Source organism: Letharia lupina, assembly GCF_014066315.1.
Source record: "Letharia lupina isolate WasteWater1 chromosome Unknown contig_14, whole genome shotgun sequence".
Classification (NCBI taxonomy): domain Eukaryota; kingdom Fungi; phylum Ascomycota; class Lecanoromycetes; order Lecanorales; family Parmeliaceae; genus Letharia; species Letharia lupina.
The window spans coordinates 213,713-239,828 of NW_023502983.1; the positions used below are offsets into that span (position 1 = coordinate 213,713).

At 50.9% G+C, this 26,116-nt stretch overlaps 8 protein-coding genes across 8 annotated transcripts; 3 read left to right on the forward strand and 5 right to left on the reverse strand.

The window, feature by feature from the left end:
• Positions 1–137: 137 nt before the first annotated feature.
• Positions 138–2,915, reverse strand: HO133_002063 (uncharacterized protein; the record flags this gene model as incomplete). Its single annotated transcript, XM_037292990.1, has 4 exons — positions 138–228; positions 291–460; positions 520–2,762; positions 2,813–2,915. 4 exons carry the CDS (start codon positions 2,913–2,915, stop codon positions 138–140), a joined length of 2,607 nt encoding a protein of 868 aa, XP_037150643.1.
• Positions 2,916–3,263: 348 nt separating this feature from the next.
• HO133_002064 (uncharacterized protein) lies at positions 3,264–5,054 on the forward strand (the record flags this gene model as incomplete). Its single annotated transcript, XM_037292991.1, has 4 exons — positions 3,264–4,147; positions 4,199–4,692; positions 4,785–4,988; positions 5,047–5,054. 4 exons carry the CDS (start codon positions 3,264–3,266, stop codon positions 5,052–5,054), a joined length of 1,590 nt encoding a protein of 529 aa, XP_037150644.1.
• Positions 5,055–5,903: 849 nt separating this feature from the next.
• HO133_002065 (uncharacterized protein) lies at positions 5,904–8,223 on the forward strand (the record flags this gene model as incomplete). The annotated part of the gene is made up of 7 exons (XM_037292992.1): positions 5,904–6,201; positions 6,253–6,430; positions 6,478–6,613; positions 6,764–6,957; positions 7,107–7,153; positions 7,214–7,442; positions 7,494–8,223. The coding sequence occupies 7 exons, from the start codon at positions 5,904–5,906 to the stop codon at positions 8,221–8,223; spliced, it is 1,812 nt and encodes a 603-aa protein (XP_037150645.1).
• A 2,941-nt stretch (positions 8,224–11,164) lies between these two features.
• On the reverse strand, positions 11,165–12,599 carry HO133_002066 (uncharacterized protein; the record flags this gene model as incomplete). Its single annotated transcript, XM_037292993.1, has 3 exons — positions 11,165–11,688; positions 11,806–12,357; positions 12,509–12,599. The coding sequence occupies 3 exons, from the start codon at positions 12,597–12,599 to the stop codon at positions 11,165–11,167; spliced, it is 1,167 nt and encodes a 388-aa protein (XP_037150646.1).
• Positions 12,600–13,489: 890 nt separating this feature from the next.
• HO133_002067 (uncharacterized protein) lies at positions 13,490–15,034 on the reverse strand (the record flags this gene model as incomplete). The annotated part of the gene is made up of 3 exons (XM_037292994.1): positions 13,490–13,534; positions 13,589–13,986; positions 14,038–15,034. 3 exons carry the CDS (start codon positions 15,032–15,034, stop codon positions 13,490–13,492), a joined length of 1,440 nt encoding a protein of 479 aa, XP_037150647.1.
• Positions 15,035–18,416: 3,382 nt separating this feature from the next.
• On the reverse strand, positions 18,417–19,489 carry HO133_002068 (uncharacterized protein; the record flags this gene model as incomplete). Its single annotated transcript, XM_037292995.1, has 4 exons — positions 18,417–18,694; positions 18,768–19,153; positions 19,210–19,390; positions 19,459–19,489. The coding sequence occupies 4 exons, from the start codon at positions 19,487–19,489 to the stop codon at positions 18,417–18,419; spliced, it is 876 nt and encodes a 291-aa protein (XP_037150648.1).
• A 1,939-nt stretch (positions 19,490–21,428) lies between these two features.
• On the reverse strand, positions 21,429–23,389 carry HO133_002069 (uncharacterized protein; the record flags this gene model as incomplete). Its single annotated transcript, XM_037292996.1, has 5 exons — positions 21,429–22,463; positions 22,544–22,642; positions 22,712–22,736; positions 22,796–23,008; positions 23,058–23,389. 5 exons carry the CDS (start codon positions 23,387–23,389, stop codon positions 21,429–21,431), a joined length of 1,704 nt encoding a protein of 567 aa, XP_037150649.1.
• Positions 23,390–24,469: 1,080 nt separating this feature from the next.
• HO133_002070 (uncharacterized protein) lies at positions 24,470–25,892 on the forward strand (the record flags this gene model as incomplete). The annotated part of the gene is made up of 6 exons (XM_037292997.1): positions 24,470–24,493; positions 24,554–24,568; positions 24,621–24,735; positions 24,786–24,921; positions 24,985–25,622; positions 25,672–25,892. 6 exons carry the CDS (start codon positions 24,470–24,472, stop codon positions 25,890–25,892), a joined length of 1,149 nt encoding a protein of 382 aa, XP_037150650.1.
• Positions 25,893–26,116: the final 224 nt, after the last annotated feature.

Here is a 26,116-nt window from a genome sequence, read left to right on the forward strand (position 1 = left end):
CCAGGAACATTGACTCTATCGTAAGCCGGTATCATACCCCTTTCCATTCATGCTATATGACCCAACCACAGCCTCGGGTGGAGAAAAGACAGGGCCTAGCGAAAGATGGAAGGCTACTGCTCATACGCATGGAAAGACTAAGCCATCACAGCCGTGGCCGGAGCCCCAGTCCTAACACCGTTCCTCCCATGCTGACTCCTCTGCGAGCCTGGCTTCGCAAGCGTGTACCTGACCGAGTCGTTAGCAACCTTTCCTTCTCTCGATAGTGACATGTGGAAAGGAGAACATACTTAGCAAACGCCCTCGCCAACGCCTTCTTGCAGCTGACCTTCTGCCCGCCGACAAACGAATCCACCGTCACTGCGATGGCGCGGTCGACATCTTGCGAAGTGCAGTACTCAGACAGACGCATCTTGCAGAAAGCTTCGCTGATACGCATGATGGCTTCCAGATGGCGGACCTAAGGTCACATTTTTATCAGCACTCATGATTCCAAGGAAGAGGGCAGAGCGCACTCACAGTAATGGGATACGCTCCCGTCGCCAGACTCTCCCTCCTCATATCTGCAAACAGCCTCGCCACCTTATCCTGATCAATCTGATAAAGCTTCGGTCTGCACTTCTCCCTCGCGTACAGAATATACTTCCTCAGCAATTCCTGCGGTATCTCTCCTTCCTGCTTCGGCTCCCCGCCATTGATTCGTTGGTCACGCATCTCGGTGTCGTGTTCAGACTCCATGGCGTTCCGATTCGCGTCAATGGAGTTGGCGGAAGGGTGGGCGCGGCCATGAGAGTTCACGACGAAGGAGGCTAGGCGCTCGTCTTCGGCTGGATCGACGGTGTCGCGGACCACGACAAGGATGTCGAAACGAGAGAGAATGGGCTCGGTAAGTTCGACGTTCTGGGCGAAGGGAATTGTGCTGTTGTATCTGCCGCCGATAGGATTGGCTGCGGCAACAATGGCACAGCGTGCTTGTAAAGTGGTTACGATACCAGCTTTAGAGATGGAAATGGTTTGTTGTTCCATGGCTTCGTGGATGGAAGTGCGGTCTTGATCGTTCATTTTGTCGAATTCGTCGATCAAACAGGTACCGCGATCTGCGAGCACGAGGGCACCGCCTTCTAGGGTCCACTCCTGTGTCAACGGATCTCGACGTACGCTGGCTGTGAGACCGACAGCGCTAGCACCTTGACCTGTAGCAAAGACGGCTCGGTGAGCGGTCTTTTCGATGTATTTCAGTACTTGCGATTTGGCTGTTCCCGGGTCACCGAGGAGAAGGATGTTGATGTCACCGCGGATCTTGTGCTTGCCCTGGGCTTCCTTGCTGACGCCCCCGAAGAGGGAGAGAGCGACGGCCGTTTTGATGTCTGTGTGGCCGTAAATGCTAGGGGCGATAGAAGCGATAATCTTGTCTACGATTTGGGGATCTCGGGACAAGGTGCGGATCTCACGTTCGTCTTCTTCGGTAAGGCGGAAACCAGCGAGCTGATCGTGGGACTGCACGACGTGATTTGCCTCTAGGATGGTGGCGAAGACGGGGAAGCCGTTGCGATTATTGAGTTGAGCATCGTAATTGTTGCGGTAAATGCCTGTCACTTCGATTTCCTCTCCTGGCTTTGCTGAGTCAATCAAGTCCCAGAGGAGGATTACCTCTCGGTGTCGAGGAAGACGACCGGCTGGCACGGTACCGGGCGACTCTTGGAGTGTGAGCTTTTGGTAATTGCGGTAAATGGTCTTTTCAGAGTTCAGGGTGAACGGGCCCCGGGATTGGCAGTTCTGACAGTAGGAGATTCGGACTTCGACATTCGACTCTTGTTGGAAAGGACCCAATGTGACACCGCATTTCGTGCAGTCGAATCGTACGTACTTCAATTGTGGGAAAACACCTGTTCGTCGAGTGACAACTCCAGTAACTCGCACCAGGCAATTCAAATGCGTTTGACGAAGCTGACGAAGAGTGTAGTGAACTGGGAGGTCTGATATGCGGACATGAATTTCGGAATGGATGCGCTCGTAGTCCGGATAATGCAGCAGAGTCACGTCCATAGCGACCTGATCGAATATCTTGAGAACCTCAGCCGGAGCATTGGCGAGGAAATAGGCCAAGATGGCCTTTGATGCGGAAAGATGGTCATATGAGACTTCCAGAGACTCTGCGTTGACTTCTCCCAATGTCCGCACTCGAGTCCCGTAGACTGAGGTGCCATTATCATCAGTATACTCAGTGAGAAAGGATTTGAACTCTCTGAAGATGGATCGATATACTGCCGGCAGAGCAACCCAATCAGTCAAGCTTGAGGCCTTGACGTCTTGCAAAGTCTCCAAGGAAAGCTCTTCATCCATGATATCCTCTCCCATCTCTTCGTCTTCTTGCTCTTCATCATAGTGATGTCTTCTTCGCCTGGGCTGCCTTGTGAGATCCATCTCTCCATCTTCATCCTCGTCCTGCAAGAACGCAGCCGGCATACGGCGTCGACGTGCCAACTCTCTATCCCGCTTATTCAAGCGAGCTTCAAGCTGTCTTCGGGTGGCCACATCAAGATCTTCGTAATCGCCTTCATCATCAATGTCTGCCCCGGCATATGCATCATTCTCGCGAGCTTTGTAGTCTCGCTCAAAGTTGTCCGCGAATAGATCAATTCCGTCTTCATCTTCTGCCATCTCGTCTGCGTCGTCAATGTCGCCGATGAGATCACGGTCCGGATCTAACCCTTCGTCCTCTTCGTCGTCAAGAGGCATCAATGGTGGCGAAGATGGAGGCGCTGTAGCTTGTCAGTGACCAAGCCTTATGAGACGGTAGCCTTTCACCCACGACTTGAGGGCGGAGCCGCAGACGAAGATGGAATATCATCATCGGGCTCTCTCGATCGCTTGCGCCCATTGCGAGCGGCAGCACCCCTATTCGCGGCAGACATATTGGGTCGGAGTGGTGAGCTGAAGGATGTCAGTTCTTGTCTGAAGGCGCAGAGTAAGGCGCTCGGAATATGGCACAGTACCTCATTTGGAACAAATATCTTGAGATCTATTGTTTGCTGAAAGGGTGAGGGATGAGAGGTAAGGGGACAATATCTTGTACTCTGAACAGTGAAAGAGGAAGAAAGTTGGCAAATCGAGGGGTGTATGGTTCGAGTCGCGTCGCGCGACTTTAACGCGAGTCCGGAACTTGTCGGTCACCGTACTAGATTGATTCTTGGCGCCTCTCTATCCTTGCGAGGGCTCATTCATCTACTCACTACCTTACATAAACATCGTTCAGCTGAAGTATGGAAGACTCACAGGACATCGGCCTGCCATTGAATGGCCTTCCGGATGAAGCGCGCAAAGATAGCGTCTCTGAGGCCTCACAACATTCCCAAACGGCCTCCGATTTCATTGACAGCCAGCTTCAACTCGAAGCCGACGCGCGCGAAGCCTTGCCATACAAATTTGAGCACTGCACGCAGCCTTTAGGTCCTCTCCGCCAGAACTTGTTCTCCTGCTTGACTTGCAATCCAACCCCTGCCTCGCCTTCCGATCCTTTCACTCCAGCAGCGGTCTGCTATTCCTGCTCTATCGCATGTCACGGCGAGCATACATTGGTCGAGCTCTTCAATCGGCGCAACTTCACCTGCGACTGTGGCACTACGAGACTACCATCAACCTCACCTTGCACGCTTCGCATAGATCCGACGACAGGGATGAAAGGCCCAATCCATTCGCAGACCCCGGCTGAAGGAAATACCTACAATCAAAACTCACAGAATCGGTTCTGCGGATGTGGGGAACTTTACAATGCGGAAGAAGAAAAGGGGACTATGTACCAGTGTCTGGGTCTTACGAGCGAAAAGGACGGTGGTTGTGGAGAAGACTGGTGGCATCCAGAATGTGTGGTGGGCCTCGGGAGAAATTGGACCAAAGCTCAGGCACAGATCAAGCAAGAAAGGAATGCAGTCATTAATGGCGCCGATGATGCAGATGCAGACCACCCACTACCGCCAGGATTCCCTGATGAAAATAGCTTCGATACCTTCATTTGTCACAAATGCGTGGATGTCAATCCTTGGATCAAGCAGTATGCAGGAACCGCTGGTTTCTTACATCCGGTCTATCTGTCAGAAAGTGATGGCACCGCGAAGAGATCCCGCGAGCAAGATGAAGAAGCCCAAAGGTAAGGTCTCTTAAGAATGCTTGTCTATCTGAGTATTCTGATACTCCATAGACGCCTTGCTGAATACACCGCCGCCCAAGCTGAGGTTACTGAGGAGCTGAGAGAAGCGAAGCCGACGAGCAACGGGACCAATGGGAACGACATGCTCGAAGACGACGCGCCAAAGCAAGAGGCATTCCTTCAACCTGTTGCGAGTAGTGATGCCAACAGCAAGAAGCGCAAAGCCGACGATGCCACGCTTGACTCATCCGAGTCTTCCGACTCGAAGAAGAACAAAACCATTCCAAGATACCATGATTATCTTCCGGAGCTTCCCACAGGGTCTTTCTCAATGTTTTTGAAAGAGGACTTCCGAGAACGTTTCTGTCGGTGTCCAAGCTGCTATCCTAAGCTCAGCAAGTACCCCCAACTGCTTGAAGAAGAAGAGTCTTATGAGCCTCCAATATCTGAAAGCGGAGAAGAAGGTGGGCAGAGTGTGGGCACCGCAAGTCTACTTGATAGGGGCGAGGCGGCCCTGAGCAATGTGGATCGGGTCCGAGCCATTGGTATGTGCTCTTCTCCCATGACGTGCGAATGGTGTCATTTTGAATGAAATCACATGAACACCAGGCTAATGTAGTTGCGTTCCGTCTGACAGAGGGTGTCATGGTCTATAACCACCTTAAGGACAAGGTCAAGAGCTTTTTACAACCCTTCGCCGAAAGCGGGCAAGCTGTGGGCGCAGAAGACATCAAAGCATACTTCGAAAAGTTGAGAGGTGATGAGCAGGGAATTCGAGCCGCGGCGGTGTCTAGAGGCAATGGTGGCGGAGACGGAGGAGACAACAGAAGAGAGCAGAGTGGTAAGCGAATTGTACCCACAATAATTGTGGAAGCTTCTGCTGATCATCGTACATCTAGGCTATTAGATCTGGACTGGATGACTACATGTACCTGTAGGCAGATATCAGACCATGTCCGCCTTGGGTATGGGACATGATCACTCCGTCATCGGGGTTCATTTGTGTGGGCAGCAAGTCGACGGATAGGAGATGCAGCAGCTTTCTCGCATACCTTTCTAGCCTGATGCCTATCCCACGTGTACCCTCCATGTCAGAGATGGTTCTGCATGATTGTTGGCTTGTCAGACTTTGTACCCACTCACGCCAACCTTAGGATCTAGACTTCCGTAGTCTGTTCTTCTTCTTCGGGTGTATTCCCCTGAACCTTACCCGTAGCCGTAGCCGTGGCCGTAGGTCTGGGGGAAGAGAGTGTACGTAAAACTACGTCAGTAGCCTTGGTAGAGGAGTTTGACATTCAGACTGCAATTAATAATGAGCTTTGGGTTTGGACCAGAGCGCGTGTTGAAACAGACAGTACGAGTATACGCCGTCTGCGCCAATTGACCAACAAGTCAAGATGCCGCATCGTTTACCAAAGGAAAACGGCGTCAAAAAAATTACAATCATTGTTTACGACTTTGCGTTTCTTCCCTTCCTTCATGTTCGGTGCCTAAAGTAGGAAGTACTCCGGAGAAATTGCGACGCTTTGCGGAGAGCAGCTCCCTCAATCTGACGTTGCGATTGGCTGAAGCTCCACCCCCCAGATTCCATCCCAACCGAGTCCACCCCGCCCATTAGACTGTCATCCATATCCAGGTTTGTACCTTGCACCACCACATGACATCGTCCTATCAATCAATCAATCAATCTCATTGTCTGAAACACGTGCCCTGATGATGTTACTTAACAAGGAAGGTGGTCTGCACGATGACCAATATGGGCTACAGTTACAAAAAGCTGCAAGGTCCCGACGATGTTCAGCTGCAAGACCTACCTCTGCCTCCTGCCACAGAGACTGCCAGAGAAGAGCTTCCTTTACCCCAAAACTTCTTCCATCGGCACCCAAAGACAACTTCCTGGGCGATCAAGATGTTGATTGCTTTCCTTGTGCTGCTGTCGGCGCTCAGCTTGACGCGCGCAGCTGTCCTTGAGAAGAAGCAAGCTGCCTCGACGGCTAGCTCTAGCACTACTAGGGTGCCTCAAGTCTTTCAAACTACTCCCGAACTGTTCGCCGGTATGTTGACATCTCACAAATTCAACTGCTCACCAATTGACTGGTCAAAAGGTCCAACTGCGACAGGGCGTGCGCCCTTCCTGGCCCAGAGCAACCCCGCTCCCTTCGGAGTAGCCTCGTTCGTTGCAAACCACCCTCTTGAGACCGCGATACCCATCGTTGGCAACACTCAGAATGCGAGTATCTTCCAGCAAATGGGGAACGTGAGCCCATACTTCCCAAACCCCAGGTTCGTTGCGAGCAATTCTTATGGCAGAAGCCTGCTAAACGCAGCAGTGGGTTTGGTGTTAACGAAATGCCTCTTCCTGCTGGAGCCAATATCACCCAACTCCACATGCTGCATCGCCATGGGAGTCGCTATCCGACATCAAATAGTGGCGTTCAGAAATTCGGGGCAACACTGACAGCTTTGGTACGTACTTTCCGGCTATCAGTTCTTCCTATTCTGTACCAGTGCATAAGTTGCAAGGCATCTAACAATGAGACTGGCCACCCTTTATTCTTTTCTCACTACTCAGACTCTCGCATTTAAGAAGTAATGCTGACTCCAAAATCTCCGTAGGCCGCGAACAAAACTGCAAACTTCACTGGACAACTTGCTTTCCTGAATTCTTTCAGCTACGGCCTTGGAGTTGAGATCTTGGTCCCCATTGGACAACAAGAACTCTTCGACTCCGGTGTGCTCCACTACTATGATTACGGGCATCTATACAATACTTCCACCAAAATCATCGCTCGGACCACCACCCAAGACCGGTATGTACATTTTCGGAGCAAATGCTTCGTATCTGGACCACTCTACGAGTCGCGAGACATGTTCCCGGAGCAAAACGCTCTCAATACCTCTTCGGGCTATCTCGTTACTCGGTTGTTATCTTGATGAAGGAATGCTGACTCTTTGAAAGTATAGTGAAGAGTGCGGAGTATTTTATGGCAGGCTTCTTCGGTCTCAGTAAGTTTTTCTTGAGCGGTAGGAGTGTCGAATTTAGTCGGCCAATGCTGACTCCCGCAGGTTGGACGAACAACGCCACATTAGAGGTTATCATTGAAGGAAATTTCATCAATCCTGACAATGTCACCCTTGCGGGATACGACAATTGTAACAATAGCAACACTGCTGTGAATGAAGGAGGGGCCAATGCCACCGCCATTTGGACAGCAACTTATCTTAAGAATGCCACAGCACGTCTCAACGCTCTATCTGGCAAATTTTTCAATTGGACCACCGCCGATGCCTACGAGTGAGTCGCAGGGACCGCTTTCCGATGGCTGCATACTGACTTTGAACACAGTGCACAAACGCTCTGCCCGTACGAGACTGTAGCTTTTGGCTACTCTTCGTTTTGCGATTTATTCACCTACCAGGAATGGCTCGACTTTGAATACTCCATTGATCTATCCTTTGCCGGAGGCGACTATTTCCAATCACCAACCGGTCGCGCAGTTGGCATAGGATATGTCGAAGAGTTCCTGGCTAGAGTGAACAACCACACCTTGAACACAGCCACAGCTCAAGCCAACATCACTCTCGACAACAACATTGCCACATTCCCGCTAAACCAGACCCTTTACTTCGACTTTTCGCATGACACCAACCTCGCAGCTGTGCTGACCGCTTTCGGCTTCACCCAATTCGCACAATTCTTGCCGACCACCGGACCGCCAGCAAATCAGCAGCTCATCGTATCCCATCTTCAACCTTTTGGAGCACGCATCGACATTGAGATAATCAAGGCCCCACAACCCGTCGCCGCCAATCGTACCACGGCAGCGAATGCCTATACATCAGGACCACCTACCAACTATGTACATTTCTTGGTGAACCAGAGGACGCTCCCTCTCGGGCCAAGCTTCCCTTCGTGCGGTAACAGGACGGATGGGTGGTGTGAGCTGTCAACCTTTTTGAACATCCAGGCCGGATCTCTGGCGGCCGCGCAGTACAATTATGCTTGCAACGGAAATTATCCTGCAGTGCCATATGGCTCGCTCACAAACGGGGTGCCCCAGGCTACTGCCACCTAAATCTGTCGTTGCTAGTATGGTAGAAAGTGACTGATCAGTACAAAAAGATATATACTAGTACATGCATACCGTCTCTATAGCATCAATCCAATAATTATTACAGCCCTCAGTTCTTCGCTTTTGATGGGTATGTCTATCTTTTCATTTCCAGCGTGGCACTGGCAATTTTATTCCTTCTGACAATGTGCATGATTCATGAGAAAGCCTTCGGCTCTTTCGGCAACCTCTACATGCTTTTCCGGACCTGATTTGGACCGAACATGTATGTTTTCTCCAATACTAGTAATCAAGGTCGTGTTCCTCTAAAACTTCTTTTCTAAATATCAAAACTCGGAGGAGACTGACAGACACTACTACTACGCAAGGAAGTAATATTGTAATATGTGTAAAAATTTGAGAAAAAAAAGAGAGGGAGGGCTCATTCAGCGTGGTGGGAAGTTCTTCGACAAGAAGGTGGTGAAGACAGAGCTGGGCTTCTGACTAAAGCTAAGCAGAATCGCTCTCTTCATATCCTATAGCGTGCTCTATCTCTTTCGACCTCTTCACCGAGCACTAGTCACCAAGGACCGGTATGTATTTCCGTGCCGGTGCCATTGGTCTGATCCTCCCATGCGTGATGCATCCTCTCAGCCGGGCTGAACTATTTCCAGCTATTGAGACTTCGTTCGTGGCGGCTGCGCAAGTTTCGTTATCCGAAAGGATCGAGGGTTGGTGACAAAATTCGTTGCACACTTTGGTAGGGCTTAGCGGGGATCGGTGTGCAACGACTTTTGTCACCAACCCTCGGATGCTCGGGATTTCGATTAGCTCCATTGTCTCCGGCATCCCAGATACCTATGATGGATATCATCATGAATTTTTTCCGTGCCGAATGTATATGCTTCAGCATGTCTCATTGTCCATCATGTGGCTAGGGATCGGACAACCTTTGCTTACCTCGTCCAGAAAGTGACTTGTCTGGAAAACGGTTGGGAACTTTCGTTTTTTTGATGGTGTATCGTAATGTTGACTTTTTGGATGCTTGTGAGAGCGTTCATAGATGGAGCCGATAATGTCATTCTTTCCTGTTTTAGTAGGAGACCCTCTGAACCCACTTTGGGATGTGAGAAAGATGGGTCGTGACATGTCATGTAATCAAGTGTATGTGAGTGTCCTCTGTCTTCTGCGATCCCTTACCATACTGGAATCTAAAGGCGCTGAAATCAGACCACATGTACGTCCATAATACGGCGTAGCATCAAGCATATCAACCTAGTCCAGGAAGAATGTCTCATCGATCAACATCGCTCCGCTTCCTTCAAAGTCTTCCCTAGTATACAATGTGGAAGACTTCTGTCTCCTCGCCCCTCTCATATCTTCAGCAGCGACGACTCGTACGTCTCTTCTGAATACAAGTCCAGACTTGTCATCGTGCGGTGACTCGTTGATCATCTCCATCTCTACTATACACACCTCTATTTCTCCTCCAGCGTTCCTCTCAGCCGGGCCGAGTATTCGACATTCAACCGCCTCAACTGCTAACCTCCCTTCATCTGGTCACGCGCTCGTCAACGGTGGAGCCTCAATAGTCACGTATCAACCCCTCGGTAACCCCTACTCCACCGACCACGGGGCGGGCATGCAAACCTGTAGACTGTGACTCTGACAGTGGTAGTACGTGCTTGCGGACCAACGGACTGTACGCGTACCATCTGCACAACGACTCCTGCACTTGTCAATCAAAGTGCCCCAGGCTGCCAATACAACCATCTCCTGTGCCGGTTCCTGGGTGCATGACATCCCCACCTGATCAATCGGAGACGCCAGCTTTATTCAAAGCGCAGATCTCTACACCCTTATCATCGTTCGGCTGAACAGTTACCATCTTGGCTCGACTCGTTCCATTCTCCTGCCACAACCGTGCTGTATTGTGCCACCACGTTTCGGAACTCACATCCGAGTCCATGCCCTTTCGCATCCTACTCCTTTCCCATCTCGACCGGCATCCCGTTCGGCTTTGGAAAAAAAATCCGTCACCGCGGAGCAGGGACGCGGCTCCATACGCTGGAAATGCAAATCCCGATATCAAACATCCCTCCGGAGATTTCCTCGATCACTCCTCACCCTCCTACCAGACCACCCAGCCACCCTTCGACTCGTCTCTCGATGATAAACAGACATCGACGCAATCACCGACCGACATCTTCTCCGGACGGGCCCAGGCAAAAACGCAAACGATGCCGTAACGTCGGTGCGCGGGTCCTCACTCCGCTTTGGAGATTCGAGCGTACCCTACCCGCGCGCGTACGGACGGCGGATCATCGTCACCGTCGGCGAAGGAGCCGCAAGGTGGGTAGGGAGGGAGGGAGGGAGGGAGGGTCTCCTTCCTGCTCGAAGCCGTTGAGGGATCGAATTGAATCTTTTCCACGATCTGCAGGATGGATACAGAGAGAGAGAGAGAGAGAGAGAGAAAGCCTTCGCCGCATGTCGAAGATTCAGATCAGCCTTGCCTCGCGTGACCGCACTACCTAAAGACAGCAGTCTCACCGCCAGCCAGACCCGGGCACTCCCACGACTCGAAGCTTTCCACCTCGGTGAGAGCGTCTCCAGGCAGGGAAGGATGCAAAAGCCCCACGGACCGTCTGCGATGATATACGGCAGCGTGGTTTGAACAGACGGCTTGTGATGACTCAATGCATGCCATGCCATGAAGGGGTCCTCGGCCATTGACTCATGGACGGCGGAGACGGAGCATGAAGGCGATGGTTTGAAGGGCTCCGGATACGGTGTGAAGGAAGTCAGGATGAGATGAGATGAGGTGGAAGTGAAGGTGGGTGTTGAAGGAAACGAGCCTGCCTACAGATGGTCTTGTTGGCGCGTTGAACAAAGTCGACGTTGCATTGGACCTGGAGGGATGAACTTTTGATACATGGTTCGATATGATTAGCACATGTACCCACTCTCACTCTTCCTCCTCCTCAATCGCACCGTTCCCTCCATGCAACATGCCCATACCACCCTTCTCCCCCCTCTTCCGTCCCCCCAGCACCTCCCTCCCCCACCCAGCCAATTGATAGCACCACCCTCCACCCACCAGGATCCCACTCACCACATTGACAACCCTTACACACAACGCCAACAGCCCTCCCCTCTCCTCTCTGATCGTCAACAGGATCGGCTCGATGTCAAACTTGAAGAATATACCCGGCACGGAGCGTTCGTTGACGTCGTGGGATTGGGAGGTTACGGCGTATTGGTTTGTGATTATGGTGTCGGAGGATGTGGAGAGCATGTTCGAGGGGGAGATGGCGGAGGGGGTTTTGGGGGAGGGAGTCCGCGTGTAGATTGTGGGGACGACGGAGAGGTAGTATTGGTATTTGTAGAAGTTGGCGCCGGTTGTGGCGTAAGTTTTGTCCAGAGGATTGAGGAGGGAGGGGTAGAGGGGACCGAAGGATAGTTCGTTGATTATGTGCGAGAAGTTGAATGCTACATCGCTCGTCAGCACTGTCGCCAAATGCAGGGCCTCTCAAACAAGGGCAACCGGGAAGGATGCTTGGAAAAAGAACAGGATTGAGAGTGGAAATGTTATGGGAGGAGACGTACCGGAATGATCCAAATGCTGCCCGAATTCCATATAGCCATGCCCCCTCGCCGTAATATGAAAGTCCCCCTGCACCTTATTGCCCTCCAAACTGCCATAAACCCTACAACTCGTCCCCGGCATGCCCCTCCCCAGCCTCGGCGTCTTCTTGAACCGTCGCTTCTCCCTCCCATGCCCCAACACATGCCCCACATGCGTATCCTCCTCCTGCTCCTTGGCCAAATCCTTCCCCTGTCGCTCCAGCGTATTCACCCGCTCCACCCACTGTCGCCAGTTCGTAGCGTCCTTTGTCAGCAAGTCGCCAGCGAGTATGCGATCGCCCGAGGCGTCTTGCACGTTGATGTTCAGGTCGGAACAGAGCATTGGGATTACGATGTCGAGGTTGATTTGCAGTTCGTGGGAGACGCCTTTCTCGACGCTGAAGAGATGCGTTTCGTGGCCGGAATACCAGCGGCGGAGCTCGGTGAAGGAGAGGACGGTGCTGATCAGGATCAGGAGGAGGGTTGTGTAGCCGCCGGTGGAGGAGCGCCGGGTGTAGGTGGGTTTCGTTTTGGCTAAGAGAAAGGGTTGTCAGCTGGGCGCACTGAGGGAGGACTGGCTGGTAGGATGTGGCTTGGGCGTCAATCTCATTGAGCAGTTGTATCTGGTACGGATCGACACGACTGTGTACGCATCGGAAGCGCAATCAGCTGGGAAAAGACATACGGAAGGCATCGAAGGTCCTCAGGCCTTCAGAGAAGCCCTTCTTCTCCCCGAAAGCGCCCTCATCCAAGTTGTGGTCTGCGAACCCGTTCATATGGAGCTATCTTATTCATCGGTGCATCAATCTAAGAGGTACTGTCTCCGTTTGCGACTCGTCCTTCGATCAATTGCAAGGGAGTGTTGAGTTGGTGAAGATGACAGCTATTCCTCAGCCAAGGTCGCGCAAAAAATCAGCCCTATGAGCCTCGGTCTTGAGCCCGCCCCTGGATCTCATCTTGAAAAGTTGCGAGCTCCGTGCCTGGAACGGGTACGATATCACTATTGTTTACGGCCTGGATCGGAGCATGGTTCATGGTTCATGGTATATCTGTAATTGTATTTGGAAGTCTAGGGTTGTGTTCTCGAAAAGATGAAGTATGTACAACAGGAGCAGAGGCGCCGGCTGATCTTGACAAGCCAACATGTACCCCATCGTCGAAGATCGCACACGACAAAGTCCTTTCCATCCACCAAAGAAGAGAAGAAGCACGGAAGCCTTAGCAATGACCATAATCGTTGGCTAGATACATAGCCATGCTAGCCGCCCAGCAGCACCTGCAAAGTCGAGATCACTTGGTCATCGGGACAACCATCAGTGCAATCAATACCCATCTGGAAGCCACCTGCCCATATGCGAGATCTTGCATCGTGTTAACGCATCCATCCGCTGCTACGCTACGTAACCAAGGCGAGAGTCCGGATGAAGATGAAGCTGAAGCGAATCGTGCCGTATTCACAGGGTAAAAATAAATTCGAGCGAGTGACTGAGGCCGTATAGAACTCAAGGAGCGTACATCGCATCTGACCGGCCAGATGTTTGCAAGAGAAGATAAAATTGAGCCATCAAGATGGCGTCTGGGGTATCGAATTTTGTACATCATGGGGTCGTCGTACGTAGCAATCATGAAACTCGTGTCTCATCCAGTGCACTCAGACCTTCATCGTTCAATCCGACAAGACGTAAGTCCCCTGACCGCTCATAAGCTCGACCTAAGTTGAAGTAAGTATGCTGTATGATCGCCAATCAGAAAGGATTGTACTGACAGTGCAGCCCTGATCATTGCAATCGTCGTAACTGTCGCCAGAGCAGTACTTGCCACTGGATACTCTGCAGTTGCCGCTGGTATCGCCCTGAATGGTGACGGTATAGTTCAGGGGTGAGTACGAACTTGGATTGTTCTGCGCAGTTGACGAGATTGAAAGCCAGGTTTTGCCATAAACGTCCTGACCGACACCGAGGTAAGAAGGGGCCCAATTGCCCATATCAGAACCGTCGGTGGCCCAGATGCAGGCATCCTCGACAGCGATACCTTGGTTGTTTATGTAGTATTGTGCGCTCGTCGGCAGCCCGTCCCACTGAAAGTAGTTATTGGCATCCGGGCAAGTCAGAGGACTAGTGCTCTCAGGCTGAGTATTCAGTGGGACAATCTCGTTTTCAGTACCTAGAGCAATCAGTCAGTAGTTGCTACAAAGGAGCTATGCGATTGACAAACCGGGGTAGTCGGTGCGGCATATGGCGGCGTTGCTGGCGAGCTTGTTCTGGACAGTTGTAGCTCCGGTTCCTTTCATACAGAGAGTCTTTGATAGGTTGGGGTTGGTCAAAGAGAGTTTGCCAGCCGAATTACATTGGATACCTCCGACAGACTGGCCAGTGGATCCTTGTGCCGAAGGCCACTGCGACTTTTGGTAACCAGGGGGGCACGCGTACGAACACATGGCGCCTGGAATACATCCCTTGCCTCCGGGGACAGCAGTGACAATGTTGGTTACCGAGTCGCCCTGGATTGTGACATACTGGATGCCAGCCCAGCCACTAAGATTAGCCCACTCGACTTCGATCGGTCCATACTCGGAAGGAAAGGTCGAGCAGTCAATGGTACCGTCTGGGAATTCCAGCTCAAGACCTTGACCTTCAGGAACGCTGCCAGACTGGGAGGAAGAGGTCTCTATCGAAGACGGTGTGGCAGTCGTAGAAGTGACGATTGGCGCAGAGTCGGATGAGGCGGTTGAAGTCGGGGGTACAGGGTTGGTTGTCGACAAGTGCGCAGGCATACTCGAGGCTGGCTCGGTCGAAGGTTCCGGCGCTTGCGAGGACTGGACTGGGATTGCCTTGACATCCTCCTTCTCTTGGACGGCTACTGACGGTAGAGACGAGGCAACCCCAGTGGCCGCAGTAGTTGCTGTTGGCTTCGCGATGGCTCCATGGCTGAATGATAAGCACTCTGAAGGGACGTTGGTTGGATCTTCCCATGCCAAAGTGCCAGCATCGATACCTTGGCAGACTTCGTCCTGGCCCACAATCTTGCCGTTGAGGACAAAGGCAACAACAGTGGGTCCTGGAACGTCCACAGTCTTGAAAACTTCAGCGGCAGATCGCCTCACGGCGTGAAGATGCTGGTGGTTGTGGATTTGAGTTGGCGAAGCTCTAGCAATGGCTCCAGCCGTTCCTAGCGTCAAAATAACGACGTCAATAAGAGCGCGAAAATACATCTTTCGCTTATTCTGGACGCGATCGTGGCTAATGAAACGAGGCTAGAGTGCGGCGTAGGGTCGTTCAAAGACCCTAATTGGCTGCAGTACCGACTGTGGGATAAGGTATGGATGTTGGATAGGTACTATTGGTGGGCATATGTCAGTCTCGCGTTAAGACATTGCGACGCTGCAAGGGCGTTGACGGCGTGTAGACGACCGGCAACGAACGACCATTGTTAAATTCTCTGGCAAGCAAATATGACTTTCGAAACAACAATGTGCATGCACAAACAACGTACAATGAGTGTGGTGATGTGTTGGCCTTGTCAATGCTGTTGGTCGACTAAGTGAGATTGTGATCTGACTGAATGGGAGAGCTGCCGGCTTGCGGTTTGCTTTCAACGAGTATGATATGAAGTGTAGGTGCTTATTGGAAGAGGGTTGGAAGAGGAGAATGAATCAAGACAGCAGGAAGTTGTACTGAGTAAGAAATTGGAAAGAGTGGTAATTGAAGAGAATGTAGTTGTCGTGGTTGTGCAGGGCGGACCAAGTAAACGCAATGGTGCTGTGGGTAACTGCAGGGCTAGCGCGACTCATGTCCCGACCAATCAGCGTTTGGCAGGTGTTGCTGGCGGGACTCAGATGACTTTGGCTTCACAACTTGGGACTTCTGCTCTCTCTACATTCCCTCGTTTGACGAACAGATCGCATACAATGCGCGACACGGTCGGAAGTCACACTATGTTGCTTACCAGAATTGCTGCTTGACTAGTGGTCGTCTTCTTTAGGTGTATGGGCCGGCGCCGAAAATGTGTTGCTGATGGAGGTGAATTTGATGCTGGATTCTAGGGACAAGAATATTTGATTCTTAGGTATTTTTGAAGGAGAGAGTGGGAGGTGCTGGGTTGAAGTAAGAATCCGTTTGGAGAGAGGGTATTTGAGAGCTTTTGATGGAAGGGCAGAGCGGTGAGATCGAGAGAGGAAGGAGCCGCCATTGTGAACACCGCGCACTTGTTCAATTATTCATTCTGTCCTTGGAACAATTTCCAGATCACTCCACATAACAATTTTCATACTGCTGGTAAGCTAATTCATTCTCTCCTCTTTCTCTCAGGACTTCAAGACGTTTCATCGAATCATGAATGCTGCAACTGGCTTTTCTTTTTCCAATGGTGGGAAAAGAATTCATTATGAAGCAATGTAGTGAAGCAATGTAGTGGAGTCTCGAATTGTGGTCAAGGCTTTTCAAAGTACGGTGCTACCCCACACTTTGCGCTGGTGGGCTGAAACAAAAGACGGTCTCCCCCTGGTTCTAGCCAACAGAGGTATGAATACGCGGTGGTACCTGCAGAAGTTGGAGCGGTGAGAACTTTCGCCGAGGCAGAATGTGGGGGCAGTTGTAGGCTCGGCAGGTACTCGAAGCCTCCAATGTCTCTGGAAATGATTGACCGAAGTTCGATTTCTCTGCTCTACTGGAGGTCCAAGTCATGCGTGCCGTGCATATCGCTCAATGAAAGCTACAAAGTATTCCGGTTGTGCAGAAAGCAAGTGGCATGCTCCAGCTTTTACCAGGTGGGTTTGCTGTTCAATAGACTCAACATTGCGTGCTTTTCCCCTAGTGCCGGTACTTGAAGCAGCCAATCACCACATGAGCATGAGCGGTACCTGAAGGCTTTCAATATGACCGAACGTCTCCAGTAGTACGTGGCAAGACCCGAAATACTTGTATACCGCAGTCTCCCGGGCGAAGCCAATTGTAACGAATACCGAAATGGCCGAAAGGGTCACTCGCTGCATCACTTCTTTCTCTTCCAGGCGCTTTGGTAGCGCTACAGTCTATGCCTTTCATTACGGTAGGAGAAAAGCTCATGGAATTCCAGTCTTATGCATGTATGCCCTGCATAAGCCCTAATCGCTCAGAATTTCATCGCTCAGAATTTCTCGAGCACCTGCGCTTTCAACGAATGCACTGCAACCACATCGGAGTCAGCCTGTACCAATCCTTTGCTCAGCGACATTGTATCCTCCTTTGTCGGCACTGGCGCCACTACCCCACCTTTCGTGCTCTCGCAGCGAAGAAGTGGGTCGCGACGTCCGTGGAGGAGCTCTTCGCTGTTGACGAAGAAAGAGAGGTCTCCAGGGACAACGGATCAAAAGGAGCTCTTAGCGCTTACTGGTCTCTTGACAAATAGAGAGCAAGGCAGGTTTTCAGTCTCAAAGGACTAGGCGACGAAAGCCAAGTCTTCCAGATTTACGACTATAGTGAGACCGTGAGTTCTATCAGGCAACAGGCGGTGAAAAGCAGTAACGCTGCGTAAATGTCGTGGACAGCGACCAGCTAACGTCAGATCCATCCGGGGAACAGGGAAAGCTTGCGCATCTCCCGACCCGTATCCGCTTTCCTCCTTGAGAAGTTCTAGAACGAGAATATGCAGCCCTGTTCTTTTTTCGCTCAACAATTCTGATGGTGGGGCGAGAAACCAGCGCATTTGTTCGCAGGGCGGAAATATTGGGCTGCAGGATTCAAGGGATGCAGTATACTGCTACTCGGCATTAGTAAGTCCCCTACGTGGAAGGATGCAGACTACCACTTGGCACTGGTATGCTCCTAAGATCACCCTTACGTGTTCGTCAAGCACATGGAAAAAATAAGAAACGCTGGACGGCAGCAATGGGAGGACTTTCCGAGCAAAACGAACAGGCGGCTTCAATCGCAGAAGAAGAGCTAGCGAAGGCTGTTAGGAAAAGGAGACTTAGTGAAAAGACGAGGGCTTCAGCACCTTGAGGACGGGGTCCTGCAACATGGACTAATGCGCATGTTCTACCGCTCTGCTTCTATCATGTTTGGTCCCAAGCGATGATAAATGTAGTTGTCATGGTGGGATAACTGTTTGCAGGGGGTTCTTCACCACACCCTGCTTCCCTACATGCTAAAAGTTGTCAGGGCACAACGAGGCACTACTAGTGAGAGGAAAGAGAAACGTGTTGATGTTCGCCGGCGATGTGGGCGACTATCGTGCTCTCGCCACAGAAGATTAGAGACTTGTTTGGGCCACTCCTGGAGTGGTGTCTGCGATGATATCTAGGTGTTAGCTAGCCTTTGGGTGTCACCGCATTTAGATCTCTAGTCGTTTCTATGCCGGTCTTTCCAACCTTGCGCGATGACTCGAAAAACTAAGCGGTAGAGATAGCGTTGTGGTAGATGTGATCACTCGTTGATTGGGTATCTAGCTCGCTCAACTGCTGGCTTTCTTGGTCATGAAGATTTAGTCACCAAGCCAATTACACATTAGCCTCATTTTTTTGCGTAGCATTCGGTCACAATCGTCCGAATCCTTCATTGCGATGAATTTTACAGGGCAATGCTCTCGTCTTCTTGTACAACACTTTCGTCCTCTCCTCACCGCAACGCCTTCCTTGCAAATGTCGGCAACACAAAGCTCGCCTTGTGAATCTCCTTGTTGTAGTATCGACATAGCTTGTCCTCCTCTTGAGTATCCCAGCTGCGCACCGGCGTTGTGACGTCTCTATCTTTGTCCTTGCTGCACACCATGAAGCCGATCTGGCCCGAAGGATAGGTGGGGATGGTGGTGTAGGCGTACTCGACAGTAGGGAAGACTTCCTTGCAGGATTTCTTGAGGTCGGTAATGAGGGAGAGGTGGAGCCACTGGTTTTCCGCTGCAGCAACTGTCAGCTAGGTCGAGGGAGAGAGAGTATGTCTGAGCATCGCAGAATGACGAGGACGGACAACCTTGGGTCGTGATAACCCCGCCTTCCTTCAGTGCCCCGTACAATAGCTCAAAGTATGGCTTTTGGAACAAACTCTCTGCTGGACCCTCTGGATCACTGCTGTCTGTGATGATGACGTCGAACTCGTTCTTCTTATCCGCCAGAAATTTGAACCCGTCACCGATGTGCGTAGAGACGTTTGGATGTTGGAAGCCTATGCTCATGCCTGGTAGGTATTTCTTAGAGAGACGGATTACGGACTCGTCGATGTCGCAGAGGATTGCAGTCTCAACTGTCGAGTGTTTGACGACTTCACGGAGGACACCGCCATCACCACCGCCGATGACGAGGACGGATTTAGGATCGGGGTGGGAGTTCATGGCGAGGTGGGTTATCATTTCTTGGTAGCTGTTCTCCCGTCAGTAAGGCTGAGGTAGAGAAACGAAGATTGGTTGGAGACGTACGCAAATTCATCCCTCTCTGTGCATTGTATGACATTGTCGAGGACCAGTACTGTGCCATGATCGCTGGATTCAAAGATGAGGACGTCTTGGTATTTGGATTTCTCGTGGTGGAGGACCTGGTTGACTTTGAGAGTCATGGCCTGGCCAGGCCACATGTTAGAGATCTCGCGGAACCAGCCATCTATGCGGTCTTAATCAGCTTAGGCTCGTAGTGGATCAGCAGGAATCAATACAGAGCTGCCTGAGTACCTTTGATGGTTGGATGTGTGATTTCAGACATTGTTCGAGCAGCAGCGTTCTTGATGTGCCTTTGAAAACTACAACTGCTGACTTCGATTGACAATGTGGAGCCGAACAGTTGAAGAAATCCAAGTGGGTGGAGACAATCTGGAAGTCCAGAGGACAAGGTGATTTGGAAAGGGTTGCACCAGAAGATTGAAAGTTATTTGGCGCGGCACGTCACGGCAAGTTTCACGTCATTGCATGGACTTGCCTCATGCAGGCTGTGGCAGATGAAACGCATCAGATTTTCTCTTCTATGGGATGGTCCTAAGGATTAGAGATTTGGAGCCTGTGACGAGGAGGCGTTGCCAGTGACAAGACTCAGCTGAGACCTGATGTATCTGGTGAGGCTTTTGAAATGAGCAGCGTAGATAAATCCCGCATTACTCGCCCGAGGCATAAATACTTCGTAGAGCATTAATCGGTTTTATGAATGGCAGATGGGTGAGCGCCTTGCTGGAAACCTATCCTCCATTGCTCTATACTTTCTTCTCCAACAACTCAGACAAGCTGAGAAAGTTGATGAAAAAAGAGTTGTTTCGCGTCGACCAGCGGCAGTGTAAGGCCGGTGACACAGTGCCAGGAAGCATGAGCAAGCTCAGAGGCAATCCGACAGTTGTAAAAATTGATTTAATCAATAAAAGGTCCGTAGACCAATTTCAGAGATTAAACTGAAAAGAACAGATACTACACTTGATCTAAGCCAAAAGGCAAAGAGAGCTGAAGAGAAAATTTTGGTCCGGGTTCTGGGCGTAATATATACTCACTCGCTTAGCTAGCGGGGACGCTAATGTTTCACCTGCGCTATCCGGATCTCGAAATCAAAACGGGAATGGAGACTCACACCACTGGTGCCTTTCGCAAAGGTTTCATTTTCTCAAGTTAATTCATCTACTCTTCAATACCTTTCTCATGCACAGCTTATTATCGATCCTTCTCTGCTTCTGCCCGTCGCTAATTGTAGCATGATCTTTGCAGGTTGCCTCTTGATCCTTCTGATGCTTCACCTTCCACAATTGAGACGCATTTTCCTTACTCGAAGCTCGGTCGTCTGTGTCACTAATCCAACACTTGCCAGGGTAAATTGTTTTTTCTAATGGCGTTGCTCTTGTTGGCAACTTGGGACCTGAGAGCCCGAAGCAAATCCTGCATTCTTTCTACTGCAATCACTTGAAGCTTAAGCATTCGATTCCTTCAACCCTTGCTCCGTAGAACCCGAATGGTCCACATCCAGCCCCGAAAGAATAACACCTCTCAGCAAACACTACTTCCACGGGACGAAGCCATAAGCAATACTGTAGCATCGAATCCGCTATCCAGCCTAGTCTCCAACCACCCTGAAACATCTGGCGCCCTTGAGAGAGAAAGAACCACCTCCTCGTTCTCTCGGGTTTCCACGGTAGCAGTAGGCGGGGGGGCTTTCGATCCACACTGGCGACGCTGCGCACTCTGCTGTGAAGGGATCATTCGAGAGTTTTTAAACATTGGTAATCTCGGTGAGCTTGAGCGAGCCTCATCTTCTTGTTTCTCTCATGCAAGGGCTGAACCCTGGGGAAGCCCGTCTGCTTAAGACTAAAAGTCGTCGACCTCCACAATGGTGGGAACCCGGGCTTTTCAAAGTGTTCATAGGACGAAGAGTGAGGATCTTGATGTTGTAGAAAGGTATTCGAAAAAGCCCACCCTTCGCGTTTAACTGTCGAACTTATCTCTAAAAATCAGCTTTGAGCAGCCCAATGCAAATCGCTCAGTTGTAGCTCCCGTTGTGTATATGTTGAACTGCCAAGGCCTTTTTGCTTTCTTGTCATTGCAACTATCTACGACTCTCTATATATGACTTTTGCTCGATCTGCTTATCTGAGAAAGAGAGTGAACAATGATTACAAAGAGGCAGGCGAACCCAGTCGAGACCTACATTGGCCACATACCACTCCCCTCGGTCAAACAATGTCATCCTCGCTGTTCGATCCTTCCACCAATTCAGCTTCCGTCAACCCATGCCCTGCAGGATCCGGCTCCAACCATATCTTGAATTTGGTGACGCCCTTCTTCCTATCCACCCTGAGACTCTCATTAAATGCTCTTCTCATGTCTTCAAAGGTGTTCTTGTCGCCTCTCCGGATTGGGTATTCCATTTCCACCTGTGAAGTGGACAGCTTGAATACGATTTCTTCGACACGCTTTTTCGAAGTATATGATGCAACCTCGTCAAAGACTCCGCCAAGAATCTTGGCTCGAAGTGTTCCTTCGGGCCACAAAGTATAGGAAAGACGAGGAGTGCGAGCTGTGATGATGAAGTATTGTACTTGAACTTCTGGTTTGGGGGCATCTTGAGGTTGCTCCCTTGTGGCTGTCGATGAAGCGATCAGACTCGGCAGTGAAAGGGGATTTTGCTCCTCGATCACACTGCTATCTAATAGGATTGATTGATTTGTCGCGAGTCCGGGACCAGGATAGTATGGAGGTTCATCAGCAAACTTCAACGACTCCCCGTTTGGCCGAGATAGGGGCTGGCCATCGCCACCATATTCCAAGATGTCGAGATTCAGTGCACCGTCATCCGGTGGCCTTGATGTCGGCCGCGACGTGAAAGCGTCTTCGACTTTTATCGCAGGCGACCTTCGGTGTCGGCTTCTAGAGAAGGACGCTAACGGTGTGTCCGAATCCTCATCACTCACCATGACGATGCTCGACTCCTCTGTTTCGTTCTTGTACTTCATGGATTTGGGTGTCTTGTGGAGTGCGTCTGGCTGTTGCGAGGCAGTTCGCTTTCTATTTGACCCCTGTATGGGCACAGACTCATCATCACCTTCGCCATTGTTGCTCGGCTTTCTCGCTAGGTCCGAATTCCGCAGTGAAAGTCGGCTTGGGAAGCCAGCGGGACCGGCTTGTATGCCTGCTAGAGGGCCCTGAAGCCCCATCTGGGTAATCGGAGCAGGGCATGCTCGCCAATGATTTCGAGGGCTCTCTCGAGGCTGTCCGGTGATCAGCGCAACAAACTTGCAACGTCTCGTCCACAATTCTTGGGATGCTGCTGAGCTTGATGGCATCATACCTTGCTAGTCGTAGCATGCCACACTCCATCACCATGTCCGAACTCGGAGTCTGAAGGCGTCGAGTGAAAGGGAAGACCCCCATAGTTAGCTACGGTTAGCTGCCGTTGGCTTATCAGTCTTAATGCCCCATCTTTGCTTGAAGACAAATCCGTCACAGGACGGCTTACATCTGGAGGAAAGTATTGTCTTGAACTGTGACCAAGTAAGTACAAGTCCTAGCTTCGACCAACAATATAGAGAGGCGATCTCACGTAGGACGAGGCGGAGGTGTTCCTGGGCCAGGCTGCTGCCGTTGAATATCTATAAGCTGCTGATGCCCCGAGGTAGGGTTGACTCCTCGGGAGGTGGAGCCCTGATCACTGAGAGCGATCTTTAGCCCGTTCTGGGCCCGGTTCTTTTGCTCTACAGCTTGCACTCCATGCCTATTCTGCCGCCAGAATAGCTGTCGGAGTATTTCCATGATCCTACAGACCTCAGCAGCTATTGCAATTTTCAGAGACACTGTGAACTCACCGAAGTCTGTCCCTGGGATATTGTATTACACGTCTGGTCGGCGCACCCCAATATTTGACGCCGTAACCTCCTACATCAAGAAAGTGTTGGGCCATTAGGCCCAGTTCATATCGAATCGTCCGTGAACCCCAATCTCTGAAACCAGTTCCGTGGATGCCGCTTCGACTTATGTAATTATATTGCGCATACTCTCGAGTGGTGTTCTTCAATTCACACCACATGTAACCCTCAAACCCAGCAAGTTCGCACAGCTTTCTTACACTTGGAATATCGCGTGTAGGTATGGGATTGTCGTGTAAAGGCATCATCGGTACGAAGATTCCCTTAACCATGTGAAATGCAAGCAAATGCCAGGAGAAGACGAGGGAACAGCCGGTTTTGAAATCGAATTAGAGGGAGGGAGAGAGGGAGAGAAAATAGCTGCCCGTTTTCTGCGTAAGACTTGGATAGGCTAGTAAGGTCACATATCACATTTCCTAGCTTTTTTCCCCTTGAAGGACTGACATGGATCTTTGCATTCGGACGGATACATTAGCACCTCCAAATGCATGTCATATCATTTAGATTTGTTGGTCAAATAAGATGTCACATATGCTAGCCTTCATCGCTCTCGGTTGCTCGAGAAGGAAAAGTGCATTGGGCCAGACACATTACAGCCTCGTCAAGATTACACGACTAAGAGCTTGTTTCACATGAGCCGAGCTGGATTAGAAAACAGAGCATGATACATGTAGGCAAGATACTTTACGGTAACATTGAAAATGAAGGACAACAACAACAACCACCGCAATGAATCAACTTGACAGGCTTGCAACGTTTCAGGCTCTGGGGCTTCTTTAGCGCTGGCTTTCTTAGACATTCAATGTTTCGGATAGTGACAGGATCCGTTACAGCACATTTAACATCCGTGAAAGAAGTGAGGAAGAAGACTGCATCATCGGACAAGCACCAAACCTCTTCTTGTAGGCTCCTGCGGAGATTAGCGTATCGGTGTGAGACGAATGATTCGGTGTGACCAGGAATAACTATGAAACCATTCTGCTAGGTGAGAAAAAGAGGCGCGGTAACATTTTGATGCAAGAGCATCAGCCGAGTTTGTACGTCAACTTGTTGCGGTGTTGCAGTGTTGTGATACTACTCTAGCGAACTGGAGAATGTTGCTTTGTAAGTTGGAAGAAAATGGGTAAAGGGAGGTGAGCACTCGGAAGCATAACCGGCATTGGGTAAAGAAACCCCCCGCACTGTGACATTCCGGCCGGGCTTTAGCCGGAGCCCCACATCCGATATGATCGAGTTTCCTAGTGCAATATTAAGCAATATGACTGCTCTGCTCTGATCGACTCTCCTTCATACAATCATATACCTTGCATGAATGATTAGTTGGATAACAGAAAATATTACTCCTAAACGTCATGCCTTCAGACACTGCTGGAAAAGTAAGCCAAGCAGGTTACATGTCCACTCCATACGTCATTTGCTAATTCTTCTCCGGCCAGACCATTACCTGCAAAGTACGCCAGATCCCCAATGGAGGCATGGCAGGATGCAATTGACGCTCTTTAGGCTGCCGTAGCTTGGGAAGCAGGCAAGGACCTCTCCATCGAAAACATTGAAGTCGAAGCACCGAAAGCGCACGAGGTCCGCATAGAAATATACTATACTGGTGTCTGCCATACAGGTATGCGCCACCATGCTCTTGGAAGCAGAAGGGAAGCTGAGATGAGGCAGATGCGTACACACTTTCTGGAAAAGATCCAGAGGGAGCCTTCCCCATAGTCCTCGGCCATGAGGGCGCTGGAATCGTCGAGTCCGTTGGCGAAGGTGTCACTAACGTGAAGCCTGGAGACAATGTCGTGGCTCTCTAGTATGTTCTTCCAGCTGAGCTGACTCCAGACGGAGGATCGCTGACAACGCTTTTGCTCTCCAGCACACCTGAGTGCGGCGAATGCAAGTTCTGTAAATCCGGCAAGACGAACCTTTGCGGCAAGATCAGAGCTACACAAGGCAAAGGCGTCATGCCCGACGGAACATCGCGGTTCAAGTGCAAGGGCAAAGAGCTGCTACACTTCATGGGCACCTCGACCTTCTCCCAATACACCGTCGTTGCCGACATTTCCGTTGTAGCCATCACTTCCAAAGCGCCAATGGACCGTACCTGCCTGCTCGGTTGCGGTATCACTACCGGTTACGGGGCTGCAGTGGTGACTGCGGATGTAGAGAAGGGCTCGAACGTTGCAGTCTTCGGCGCTGGTTGCGTCGGCCTCTCGGTCGTCCAGGGCGCGGTAAAGAATGGCGCTGGAAAGATCATAGTCGTGGATGTGAATGATGGCAAAGAGGCCTGGGGCAAGAAATTTGGCGCGACCGATTTCGTCAACCCAACTAAGCTTGGCGGTAAGAGCATCCAAGAGCACCTGGTTGAGATGACGGATGGAGGGTGCGACTACACCTTCGACTGCACGGGCAACGTGGGCGTGATGAGAGCGGCACTCGAGGCCTGCCACAAGGGTTGGGGACAGAGTATCGTCATCGGAGTCGCAGCAGCTGGCCAAGAGATTAGCACTCGACGTAAGTATCATGACCCTGTGGCTGCGGACCCGGGCTGACCTGCTCTCAGCATTCCAACTCGTCACCGGCCGTGTATGGAAGGGGTGCGCTTTTGGTGGAATCAAAGGCCGCTCGCAGCTCCCAGATCTGGTGGACGACTACATGACCGGCAAGCTGAAGGTCGATGAATTCATCACCCACAGGCAGCCATTGGACAAGATCAATACCGCATTCCAGGATATGAAGGCGGGGGATTGCATCAGATGTGTGGTGAACATGAGGGAAGTATAAGCCAATCACATTGAGATATCTCCAATGTACATAAGTAAAATACTCGCCTTCTTCTTGCAAGTCTCGATCACCGCAAATGTCTTGGCAGACTAGCCTGAGTTCCCGAAGCCGCTAGAGCTACCATCCCCATCCTTACCTCAGCTAAGATACCCCTAGAATACATAACCATCAGGGGCAAATAGTGAGAATCGGAAGCTTCACCAGAGTTCTGCACCAAAGTCCCA